This window comes from Sceloporus occidentalis, unplaced genomic scaffold, assembly GCF_023333645.1.
Source record: "Sceloporus occidentalis isolate IW3139 unplaced genomic scaffold, rSceOcc1.0.p SCAF_1, whole genome shotgun sequence".
In the NCBI taxonomy this organism is placed as follows: domain Eukaryota; kingdom Metazoa; phylum Chordata; class Lepidosauria; order Squamata; family Phrynosomatidae; genus Sceloporus; species Sceloporus occidentalis.
Window position 1 is genome coordinate 118961639 of NW_028316981.1, and position 13044 is coordinate 118974682.

Sequence of the window (13044 nt, forward strand, 5' to 3'; positions counted from 1 at the left end):
ATATAATCTTAGTTTGAATTTGTATGTTTTATTACCAGTCTAGTTGTCCTGACCTATTTTATCTATGTTTTAATATGATATTGGTTTGTTTTATGGTTGTATGCAAAAGCCTGGTTTGCTAATGTAAATAAACTTGGCATATAGTCTGGACCTAAACCATATAGACTTTATAGGTCATGACCAGTACCTTGATTTGTGCTCAGAAACGAACTGATAGTCAGTAAAGCTGTTTTAACAAGCTTTTAATCCCTATGATCAGGCAGGCCCAGCTCCATTAGGGCTAGCCTGAAGAAAGAGGCTCCTCCCTCCTTAACTGTCATCTTCCGGCCTCCTATCCCCCTCCAGCTATGCTCTGACTGTGTGAGGGAGAGGCTTGCGTACCCTAATGAAGTTGTGAGCTATGCTGCCGGTGGTATAATAGCCACCGGCAAGGCCTCCCATGCCAGACAGGTCACAACCGAAGGTTCTGACCAAGAGCGCCAAAGGGCAGGATGGGCTCTCTAGCCTTATGGCAACCATCCTAGGAGAAGGAAAACTCTAATTCCAAACCTGGGCAGATGGTGCTCGTCTAACCCTGTAAGGTCAACCATCTAAGAGAAGGAAACTCTAATCAAACCTACGACCCGAGGACCTCGCTGCCACCGTCCATGCTTGCCAAGGCCTCAGCAGTCGAACCTCAGGTTTAAAGGGTGAGGCCAGTTCTGTGCACGCTGCGCTCCACCTGAAAAATCCATTGCACAGGCTTGAAGGATACATCCATCGTCATCAACGCGCTTGTAGAAAGCATGGATGAGGTTAATAATAATAATAATAATAATATTAATAATAAGTCCTTCCTGAATCTTCGCAAAGTAAAGCCAGGAAGAATCCCTGTCTAGGGCTGCCATAATTGTCCACTTTTACCAGGGACAAAATGTAGGACAAATTCAAGACCAAACTGTAGGGCAACTGCAGGACAAAACTCAGCTCAAAATGTAGGACATTTAAGGTCCACCATTTTTCTTCAATGTCCTACATTTTGGGCTGAGTTTTGTCCTGCAGTTGTCCTACAGTTTGGTCTTGAATTTGTTCCACATTTTGTCCCTGGTAAAAGTGGACAATTATGGCAACCCTACCTGTAACTGGCCCCAGGTGGAATTCTAGCCACAGCATTTTGGAACTGCTGAAGTTTCCAAACAATTTCCAAAGGCAGCCCATTGTAGAGAGCATTACAGTAGTCTAAATGGGATGTAATCAAGGCATGTGTCACTGTGGCTAGATCTGAAGTCTCAAGGCACAACTGCTGCACTAGTTCTAGCTGTTCAAATGCACTCCTAGCCACTGTTGAAACCTGGGCATCCAGGCTCAGAGCTGAGTCTGTAAGCCTGAGATTTCAGGGGGAGTGTAACCCCATCCAGCACAGGCCAAGTCCCTATTTCCTGGTCTGCTTTATGACTGACCAAGAGCATCTCTGTCTTGTCTGGATTAAGTTTCATTTTGTTTGCCCTCATCCAGTCATTTACTGACAACAGACGTTGGTTCAATGCTAAGACAGCTTCCTTGGATTCAGATGGGATGGACAAAGTTTTCTTCACTCTTTCACATGTTAGTTTCTTCCTTAATTTGGAGTGTGTATTTCCAGACGTAGATCAGTTTCTTTCATGTGTTGAAAGAAGTGGAGAAATGTGAAATCGGTTATATGATTGAAGTGTTGTATGTCTCTGTAGTATACAGGAATTGATGTTGCCTCATGCTGTAAGAGGGTTTCTCTTACATAATTACTAGCAAACATTTTGAAGGAGTGAAAGGCAGTTAAGGTTGCAACCACATACCTTTTACCTGGGAGTAAACCTGAATGAGCTCATATATAGACATGTATAGAATTGTTTCATGAGACACTATTTAAGTGCCTTAAGAATAATTTTACTGATTCTTTTTAAAAATCCATGATGGTTATTTTCAATTTCCCCAAATTTTCATTTGTTTTTTTAAAAAAACCTCCTCCCAATTTTCCCTTTTGTTAAATGGGCCAGAATTCTTGATCATTAACTCAGTGATAATCCTGGGTACAAAGGAAGCACACCACTGAATGAATGGTTTTTCCGCTCATCTTTTGGAACACTGAATTGAGGTATCTTCTACTTAGACTTCTTTCTTGATCCAAGTGTGATCCTTGCCCATAAATCTGGCAGTAAAGCTTTAAGCACAGTGGGTGACTTTCTGTAATGTTGTCCTTTGATGTCAGAAGCTCAGGCTCACAGTGTCACCTTGGAGTCTCTTTTTAGTGGCTGAAGGGCTTCTCCACTGGAAACATTGCATAAATATAGATCTTGTCTAGGCTATTCAAGAATAAAGTTGTATCTTGCATTCCCTCCCTCTTGCCAAATCTTATTGGTATGGGGGGGACAGGGACCAAATCCTTTTAAGACTAGAGAGTGGTGGGCACGTAAAGGCAACACTGAAAAACCCAAGACCAGCTGCATAAAAAGATCATAAGTTGCTCCTGGTTTCATGTTGTAGCAACCTGCTGGCTTAGGTTTAAAGGAATGAGGGGTACTTCTGGCAACAGTTACCCTAGAATTTTACTCCCTAGAACATGGTAGTAATAATTTCCCTGGATCTGTTCCCTGTCAAGATTCTAGCTGCAGCAATGGGGACCCACTGAAGTTTACAAAGTTTCTTAAGGGAGGACTCTTCTCTATGGGATATGCCTAAGAGAGACCTCTGCCTGGAATTGCAGGGGAGCCCTCAATTGACAAATAGACTGGATATAAGACAGCCTCTTTCTCCTTTTTCCAGATCCTCAGTGGTATCCAGCCCGGCAGTCTCTGCGACTAGATCCCAGTAAGTTTATGTGTATCATAAAGCACTCCAGTATCCCTTCTTCAGAGTAACTTTTCTTGACAAGAATGCAGTGGTGTTGTTTTTTAAAGATAGGGTAGTAGTAGACCATATGAATAGGGTTGCTGGGTCTTGATCTGTGTCCTAGAAATTTCTGCATGTGGGAATTTATATGAGGATCCTATGTGAAGGGCTATACAGCCCTTCAGAAAGTAGGCATTTCTGGAACTCCAGATGCATGGATTAGTGAATGTTTAATTAAGCATATGTTCTTGTTGTCTCCCATCCACATCCCCAGTTTGAGTGTCTTCCTCTTGGATGCGAAGCAGTGAGTAGTTTTTCTCCTGTGGTAACCAAAGAGGTAGCTGCTGCGCTCTTCCTTGTCAAGGTGCTCAAGACAGCTGCAGATTCATTGTGACTTCTCCTTTCTTCCAGAGGGAAAGTCTCTCAAGGATGAAGACATCCTTCAGAACTTACCCGTGGGCACCACTGCAACCCTATATTTCCGGGACCTGGGAGCACAAATCAGCTGGGTGACTGTGAGTGTGCTTCTTCCTTCTTAAACAGACTCCCCTCCCCAACTGTGTCTTTGATTTTCTTAGCCTTCATCATCCTGCTTCCCTTCCTTTCAGGTCTTCCTCACAGAGTATGCTGGGCCGCTACTGATTTACTTGCTCTTTTACTTCCGGGTGCCCTTTATCTATGGTCGGAAGTATGACTTCACTTCCAGCAAGTACTCTGTTGTGCAGTAAGTATGTGCAGCCCAAGGGCCACTCACTTAACCCGGAACTGGGCACACAGAACATGTGTTTTCTTCCTTTCTGGTTGGACTGGCCTCTTTTATTGCATCTTGCTCTTAGGATGAGAACACTCTTTTTACCACAGTCAGCACTTTCAGAAACAATACTTTAGCTGTGAAAGAAAAGAACTGACAGGGCTGAACACCAAATGCTGTGAGCAGAGAGCAAAGCAGAAAGCCAATGTGATGCAGTGGACTGCTGGACTGGGACTTGTGGGATCCTTTTTTAGCTCCTCATTAAATTGTGAAGCCCATGGGGTGGTCCTGGACTAGTCAGTTTTGCTCAGCTTGTTAAAAATCTCTGGTTTGGGTGATGCTTTGGGACGTTTCTTAGGGATTTTGTTCTGACCATGCTAGTTCAATCTGTTGTAGCTGCTTAAGGAAAACTTGCACAACTTGCACCTGAACATTAGGAGGAACTTCCTGACAGTAAGGGCTGTTCGGCAGTGGAATGCACTTCCTCGGAAGGTGATAGAGTCTCCTTCCTTGGAGGTCTTTAAACAGAGGCTGGATGGCCATCTGTCAGGGATGCTTTGATTTGGATTTCCTGCATGGCAGGGGGTTGGACTGGATGGCCCTAGTGGTCTCTTCCAACTCTACGATTCTATGATTCTATGATTCTATGAAATATCTGACTAAGGAAATACTTGTGTATGCAGTCTCAAAACAGAAGACCTAGAGAACTTAAAGAGAGTGGGTTGTAACCTTCCAGATGTATTTCCAGATGTTGCTGCTCTAGTGGGAGAAGGACTATCAGTATTTCTCTAGTGGATTATGCTGCTATAGTAATTTCTTCTGACAACCTCCTGTTATCCTTTCCAGCCTGGCCTGCATCTGCCACTCTTTCCACTACATCAAGCGCCTCCTGGAGACTCTCTTTGTTCATAGGTTCTCCCACGGCACAATGCCCTTGCGTAACATCTTCAAGGTGAGCAGGGCTGGAGATGAACCCAAGCAAGGAGGGGCATAGAAGGGCAAACAGTACAAGAGTTATAAAGGGCAACCTTCCAAAGTACTACTTGCTCTTTTCAAGTGGCAAATAGTATTCCCCCATCTTCTCTGGGAGTACAGGGAAGGTCTGGCATCCTCTCTTCTTGCATGACAGTGGTCCAGGGAGCATATCTCTTTTGATTCCACTGGAAAGCCATTTCTTAATGTAGAAATTAATCAATAATTTATTAATTTTGGATTCTTTCTCCAGAACTGCACTTACTATTGGGGTTTTGCTGCCTGGATGGCATACTACATCAACCACCCTTTGTACACTCCACCTGGTAAGCTCTTGGTGGGCAATGCTGGCCAGAAAGTCCAAACAGCATTTAAAGAAGCAATATATTTGTGTGTGTGTGTGTATGTAAAATATTTACAAATTACTTTTCTGTCCAATGTGCAATAAAATCACAATGAAACAGAAACATATTTAAAAACATGCTATTCAGATTTTTAATAGCCTGTCAGAAGTTTGATAAGTATGGAGCTAGTGACCTGGGGTTATTTATTTTTCTTGTTTTGTAATTTACCAAAAAGAGTTTCTGCATAGGGAGCTTTAGCTTTGTTGCTGTGAATGGGTGTTTGATCTAGCACAGTAGGGAATATACTGGCTCTGTTGCTAATGACTCTGTATACTGTTTGAATCTGGCCCATGCAAAAAATGTGATAGACAGATAAGTCAACAGAATCTCCCACCCCCTCATAAAAAAAGTTTTTAGGCCTTTTTTTACTACTGAAATAGGTATGAAACCATAAAGGCAGTGCTTAGAAACAATGTCTAGTGAGCCAAGAAGGTGTTCGCCAGGTTGACCTTTAACAAGTCACAGTGTTTCATGAGGCATAATTTCCTGCCTCACAGTGTTATTTTGAGGATAAAAACATGGTGGTGAAAACTGGAAAGGTAGCATATAACTGCAGTAAATATTAAGACTCCAAATTCTCCACTGTAAATTACTCTAAGACTTAAGTTGATATTCACTTGCTAGCCTGTCAGGTAACTTATACACAGATTATCTGCTTGTTGAGGTAATACCTTTGGAGTTTTTTTTTTTAAAACAGTTTTTTAAAAAAAATTTGCAGTTTTTCCACTTTCACAGGCACCCTGTGCCCCTAACCCCAGCAAATGTGAAGAGTCTTCATATTTGCTGGTGTTAGGGGCACAGGGACTCTTCACATTCAATGGGGTTAGGGGCACGGGGCGCCTGTGAAAGTGGAAAAGCTGCAAATTAAAAAAAAAACACTACTTTTTTAACCTGAGATAAAATCTCTCTAGGAATCTCTAGGTCCTCAGCACATCTGCCAGAAGATAATCACAGAATTGTGCTTGAGGACTTACAAATGCCTAGAAAACTGTTTTTGCTAGGAATCTCTATGTCCTCCAGTGTTTCTCTATGGTCAACTTTGACCAGAGTCACGCTGGACATAGAGATTTCTAGAGAGAATATAGTAGTCAAATCCGTGAATAAACAATACGCAAAAGTCAAAGCCACAAATGTGGAGAATCAACTGTATCCAGTTGGATCTATGTCCATTTCCCATAATGTGCCAGATGTCAGACTTCCTGTACTTCTAAGCATGCTGTTGCTTTATCCTTTCTTCATTGGCCTCTAAATAATTGGAAACCAACCTCTCCCCATGATTTTTAAAATGTTACATTGTACCCAGTTTTAAATTTTCCTTTTTATGAGTTGTCATTTGCTCCCTGCATTTAGTTAATAAGGAAGAAGCTGGGGAAGGTGTTGGTGCCTCCACATGTGTTAAAGTCTGTAGCTTCTCTCCTGATTTCTTTTCTGGTGTTGATGATCACAGCTTCACAAAAACAGCTATATAGTTGCTGTCATTAGGCTGTCCCAGACAATTCATCTGAGTCTGTGCTCACTGTGGGAACTGTTGTTTGTAGACACATACTATTTATTCCTTCTGTCAAAGTTACCTAACATAATTTTTCTTTTTCCCACTCCCGTTTCAGCATATGGACATGAGCAAGTGAAACTGGCACTTATTCTGTTCCTGGTAAGAATTTATTAAATCTTTTGAGAATTTAGCAAAACAGCCCATTGTATGACTGAAAGGGCTGTGATAGGAAATGGGGAAGAAGATTCCAAAGACAAAGTAGCTTCTAGTGGGTGTGGTTTGGAACTATGGAGATATGTGAGGCATCTATGAAAAAGTTCATTGTGCTGAAACACAGCTGTGCCAAGGGTCTGGGCTGCTTGTGCCATGCGGCCAGTCCTGTGCCAGTTTGTGGAAGGCGAATGCTGGATCTTGCAGAAACTGCAGGGGTACCCCCATGAAAGAAAGAACTGGTGTTGTCTTGAGATTTGGGGAGGGAAGGGGAGGGTCAGGATATATTGAGACTGCAAACACACTATAGGGTCTCCATGCCAAAAGCTGAGCTAGGTCAGAACTCAAGATTGGGACTGTGTGTCCCACTAGGTGGGACCAAGTAGCTGAAGTAAAAAATTGCTTTCTCCTCCTCTCATGTGTGCTGCTGCTATGTGTGAGATGGTGGTGGTGGTGCTGCTGCTGCTGCGAGTTGCCTTCTAAGAACACAGCATATTATAATGAATGAGAGGACAGTTCCTCAGTATTCGGGTGTTACAATTTAGAACAGACACATGAAACAACAAAGCAAAGAAAGGGGAGTGGAATTGAAATGAACACATGATAATTTTACTTGTTCATGCCTTGGCTTACTTAATAGGAGAATATTGGATGCAAGACATGTTGACTCCTGTTAATCCTTGATTCCTTGCTTTGAGCTGAGGTTGCCCTGCGCATTGTTCTAGGACCCTTTTCAGTTCCGGGGCTCAGCTCTAGAAGCAATGAAGTGACAGCTGTGGAATGAGAGGTCAGAATTTACCAGTGAGAGAACAGGATTCCTCCTTGTACTGGCATGCTCAGGTCACTCACACTCCCTTTGGAGTAGCTCCTGTGTCAAAAAGAAGAAACTTTACAACCTTGGTCAGAATTATCTACAGATTTTGGGATAGATTCAGGTGCAAAAATCTGGCTTGGACTGATAAGGGGTGTTTGGTCCCTGTATGCTGACCCCACTGGCTTTGTTTCTTCTTGCAGTTTTGTCAGCTGGGAAATTTCTCAATCCACATTGCTCTGCGAAACCTGCGCCCACCTGGTGAGTAGAGAAGAGAAGGGTTATGGGAAGTGGGCCTCTGGGCTGCAGAAAAAGTGCAGCCAAGTAGCAGGAAAGGGGCCTCATGGTCCATCATATAGTGGCCAGGTTAAAAGGGATACATGATACAAGGCACCATGTCAGCCCAGAGCTGTACAGATTCAGCATGCTCCATATCTGGTGTTCAGTCTGGAAAAAGTATCACTATTTGTATAACTCATAATATTGTTGGGATATGTAGTATCTAGATTGTATATTTTAAAATGTTTCCAAGCAAAAATAGGATACAAAGGAAGGAGATGTGATAACGAGTTCCTTTGTTCTGTCTTTATTAGGGATAGTCTTCTTGCCTGTCCCCATAACATTTGCTGGAATATGAGAATGCAGATAATACAATCACACCAATGAAACACACACACACACACACACACACACACACACACACAATACAGATCTTTTTATCTTGCTGATATTGTTCAGCTTTCTGGATTCTGTGTGTATTGTATATATGTTTTTATAGACACCTGAAGGGCTGCTAGATATCATATAGTCCAACTGCATTTTGGGTAGAAGAGAAATTATATCTCAAACACTTAACATTAGGTTATATCCTATGTATGATCCTCTTCCTCTGAGTGTCTCCTGGTTTTTCAAGTACAAGTTTCCATAAGCAGTCAGAATGCCATGTTGGAAGAAGGTGTCAAAGCAGGTTTAGTTGAATATGTAAGTAATTTTTCACTGGTATGTCATTACCAAATTGGTTACAATTTATAGTAGGCCAGTGTCCATGGAACATGTTTATTTCAGAGGAAATGTGTAACAACTATGAGATTGGTATAATAGTTTCTCTTGGAGCACCCTGTTCTTTACTGAGCAGGCCAGTCTGACCCAAGAGCTCCCAAGTTTACTAGAAGTGCTGTGCCTACCACAGAGAAAATGTAAAGACTGTATGTAAGATGTGTGTGTAACTAGACTGGTAATACTAAACTGCAAATTAGTGCTCTGTGCATGAGCGAGAATAAGATTCAGTGAAGGTTTGGTTTCCACATGCCTTCATATCTTGCCTGGCTGTAAGGTTGGTATTTACAGCAATTTCCTTTTACTGAATCACTAACGAAAGCAGTGTTCATATTTTAAAACAACTCTGCTTAGTTTTTGAACAACCCTCTTCAGATATTGATTAAGTGGCTTGATAACTAAACTGTTGCTTGGAATGAGAAGAGGGGGTGCAGAATGTAGGTACATGTTTTGCACATTCTGCCTAGGCATGTAGAACCAAACTATGGCTTAATGCCACTTGTATTTTGCCTATTGTTTTAATGAAATGAAATTCTTCTTAATTTTTTGCAGGTTCTAAGACCAGGAAGATCCCATATCCTACCAAGAATCCTTTTACGTGGCTTTTCCTATTTGTCTCCTGCCCTAATTATACCTATGAGGTGAGAATCAGAGCCTCATAAAAGGTTGGAAAAGCCTGAATGTGGAAGGGACCTTGCCTTCCCCTGCTGTGTCTTGTGCTCTTTTTCACATGAAGTCTATCACCAGAGTGTTATTACAGGTAGATTTTTGAAGGATGCGCTATGCTGGCATTTTCCTCCCCCTTGTAACTGTGAAGAAGTATCCAAGGAGGCTTGTGTAGTTGGATTCTTACTGACCCACAGCTAAAAAACATAGAGTATGGGGGTTTTATCTGTCTTGCCTGCAGCAATACTCAGATGGTGTTTTCCTTCTCTTTCAGGTGGGATCCTGGGTTGGCTTTGCTATCATGACTCAGTGCCTTCCTGGTAAGTCTTGGCTTCAAAGATGCCTTTCTTAATAACTTTAAGAGAAGAACTGTAGGGCATGTTATATTTTCTTTTTCTTCCCCCAGCCTTTCTGTTTTGCTGTATTTTCATTCGTTAGGAAGCCAGACATTGATTTTGTTATGTGCCTTCACGTTGACTCTGACTTATGGCTACTTGATCAAAGGGTTATCTTGGCAAAGATTCATTCAGTGGAGGATTGCCATTTTCTTTCCCAGATGATAAGAGAGAGTGACTTGTCCAGTCACCCAGCGGGTTCTGGTGGGGATTCGATCCTTGGTCTCTCAGAGGTCTAGCCTAGTTCTCTAATCACTAGTCACCATTAGTATTGAATGGAACAGTGTCTCTGAGCAGGATAGTGGGCTGTAAAATGGCACCACACCAGATTCTACAGCAGGCACGAATCTGCAGCTACACAACTTCAGTCAGTGGCCCAAAGCCCTGGTATTAAAGGAGAGGAGGAGAATCTTCTCGATTTTAGCATATACTAAATAACTTTATAAATCTGTCACATCCCTATTTAGTTATCTTTTTTCAAAGCTAAAAAGCCTCAAACATTTATGCTTTTTCCTCACTGGGAATGTGTCCCAGCCCCTTTCATCACTCTGGTTAGTTTTTTTCCCTACATCTTTTCCAGTTCTGTGTTAATCCCTGTGAGATAAGATTACCAAAATTAGATGGCAAGGATGGGTAGCTATGGCCCTTCATATGTTGGACTACAACTCATACAAGCCTCAGCTAAGCAGACAGTAGTAACAGGTTATGGGGGCTGCAGTCCAGAAACAGTTAGTAGTTTCTTAGAGGCCCTTAGTAGTTCACCCTTGCTTATATGCAGCTTTAGCCAAATGTAAGAGATGTGTAATTAATAATAATAATAATAATAATAATAATAATAATAATCATGTGCAGCTGCTCTGAGCTGTTCAACTTGGAGCGGCTTCAAGTGACGCAATACTGCAGCCATTGGTCCAGGAAAACTCCTGTTCGGAGAAGCTTTTGAAAGAGTGGTGGTAAACGTGCATGTATTCACTGCTCCTGTGGCAGGAGATCCCACTGTTGGGCTTTTGAAATTCAGCCACAGGTTGCCCATTCTATTTTAAATGATGATTCTATCTCAAAATGCAGAGTTTTTTGGTGGCTTGATTGAAAGACTAGCAGAATTTTTCTGAAGTTTCCCATAATTGTTAATTTCTTGAAACCACTCCTTTGTGTTTGGAGAAGGAAGTAGAAAATAACTTTCTCAACAACTAACACCATATGTTGCCCTTTCTATTTTTCCTAACAGTGGCTCTGTTCTCCCTGGTTGGATTTATCCAAATGACCATCTGGGCAAAAGGGAAACACCGAAGTTACCTGAAGGAGTTCCGGGATTACCCACCACTGCGTTCACCAATTGTCCCCTTCCTGCTCTGAGCTGGAGGCAGCTACCTCTAGATCTGGGCCAGCAGTTTTGTTTTGTTTTTCAACCTTGTGAGCAGCTGTTTTTGGAGCCTAAAAGTAGGGTTGTCTCTTGCTGTCTGCACAATGATCAGAGGGAAACTGTAGGGATTCCTTGCTTCTGTAGGTTACTGTTCCACTTCCCACCCTCCTCCAGTATCTTTCTCTGTATCCCAGTCAAGAGCCTTGAGCTTAGAATCTCCTTTCCCTAGAAAACATTATATAGCCAAATGCTGCAGCAAAGAGGGAACAATTCAATTGTACCATGATTAATCACCACAGAAGGAGTTGCTGGGCATTACATTTGCAAGAGCAGGTGCCAAAAACAGAATCTAGGGAGCCTGAGTGCCACCCAAAGGCAAAAGTTGTTTTACCACTCTAGCTGCTTGGGAAAACAGGGGCTAATTCCACTACTCAATGACATTTAAGAAGGGTTATCTGCCTCTTTGGTTAAGTAGGCCCTACAGTGGCAAGTACTGGTATGGTATAACCCTACTGTATGACTTCCCTTTCTGGAATGTTTCTCCATACTAAAAATTCTCTTAAGACCTTTCTGGGAGGAGGAGAACCCAATAAGGACTTCTTGAGGAGGTTGTCTTCATATGTTATATAGCAAGGCCTTGTGTACCCTTTGGCCCCATTTAACAAATAGGTACTTGTGCTTGAGACCTGAATTTTGAAATCAATGGTATGAACAAGCCTGCCAGTATGTTTTTCTAAGTCAGGCAATGTAATTGTAGCCGTCTATTGTGACCAGTGGGGTTTACAGTTGTGACAAGGGCTTGTATTAACAAGATACACTGCTGTACAAGTAAAGGAGACAAAGCTGGTGTGATGTGAGAGCAACTGGAGCTTCCATAGGTGCCATCACATAGTCTTAAGCACAGATGCCTCCCCTTTCCTCTAAATTGTGTCTTAGTAGCAATTAGGAGCCATGTTTCTTTTCCCCATGCCCCAAGCTTGGTAGAACACTCTTCTCCAAGTTTACTGTGCTGTGGGAGATAGTAAGGTAGGTTGTCTTTATTTGGAAAGCGAGGTCATTGAAGGGAGTCTTTGAAAAGCTAGTCTTTTCTGCAGAGCCTGCTCTCTATTCCATTGTCAGTCTCTTCAAGCATTTCGGTCTAGCTCACTTAGGTGTTTGGTGTGGTACTGACAGCATCAGGACTGTTATTAAAAGCTATACCTATAGCTGCACTGAGAAACTCCTGGAAAAAATGACTGCTTTGAAACAAGCCTTGTAGCCATTTCTTGTTACTTTAAAAAAAAAAAAAAGGCCTGCATTCTCACAATAGAGAATATTCAGTGTTACGGAAATGAAGCATCTGTGCTTGACAGTCTCCCTGTGAGGACTTTCTTATCTTTTCCTGTTTGTCTTAATGTTATCAAGTTTATGATCCTACATACACTTAGTTGGGAGTCAGCCCCATTTACCTCAGTGGGACTTATTTATAAGCAAATCAAGTTGGTCAAAGATCAGCTTTAAATTTGCAATAGTCTTATGCTGCATGTGAGCGGGAAGATACAGGAAACCTGCTAGGCTCCATGGCAGCTGTTTAAGATGAGCCACTTGACTAGCTATGGTCTGTTTCACATGGAACTGTCTTCTTGAAACTATACCAATAAAAATAATCCAGCCACTGGACTGTATCAATTTACTTCTTTTTAGAGCAGGATAGCCAGACTTGCATGCCAAAGAATCACAAAACTGTTAATATTTGGATCATATCTACGAGAAGGGCAAATGCTAAAAAGCAGAAGCCCACAAATGGCAACCATACAACCCTGATAGAACTTCCCTCCTTACATTTAACCACATAAGTAGGGATGGGTTTGGGGACAAAAGAGACCTAAAGTGGCAAGTCTACTCTTAGGGGGTGGTATGGGCTTCCCATATGCATTTACACCTGTCCAGTCTAGGTCCTAAATCATGTGGGAAGCCTATGTAGGAAGTGATTAAACGAAGTATTGACAGCAAGTAGGAGAGCATGGCCCTAATCTCCTCTTTATTTTATTGTAAAGACGAAGTCATCAGTCTTACTGTACAATTTGTGCAATCTCAATGC

The 13044-nt window shown here is 42.1% G+C and overlaps 1 protein-coding gene across 2 annotated transcripts in view; it reads left to right on the plus strand.

Annotated features, from left to right (window-relative positions):
* Positions 1–12620, plus strand: part of LOC149322018 (very-long-chain enoyl-CoA reductase) — a 56761-nt gene extending 44141 nt beyond the window's left edge. For both annotated transcript variants that reach the window (XM_089533163.1, XM_089533153.1), the window contains 10 exons: positions 2779–2823; positions 3256–3359; positions 3453–3568; positions 4442–4547; positions 4821–4893; positions 6579–6622; positions 7688–7745; positions 9093–9181; positions 9481–9526; positions 10830–12620. In XM_089533163.1, the coding sequence (XP_089389289.1) occupies positions 2779–2823; positions 3256–3359; positions 3453–3568; positions 4442–4547; positions 4821–4893; positions 6579–6622; positions 7688–7745; positions 9093–9181; positions 9481–9526; positions 10830–10957 (809 nt within the window). In that variant the 3' untranslated portion in view covers positions 10958–12620. The remainder of the gene's footprint in view (positions 1–2778; positions 2824–3255; positions 3360–3452; positions 3569–4441; positions 4548–4820; positions 4894–6578; positions 6623–7687; positions 7746–9092; positions 9182–9480; positions 9527–10829) is intronic.
* Positions 12621–13044: the final 424 nt, after the last annotated feature.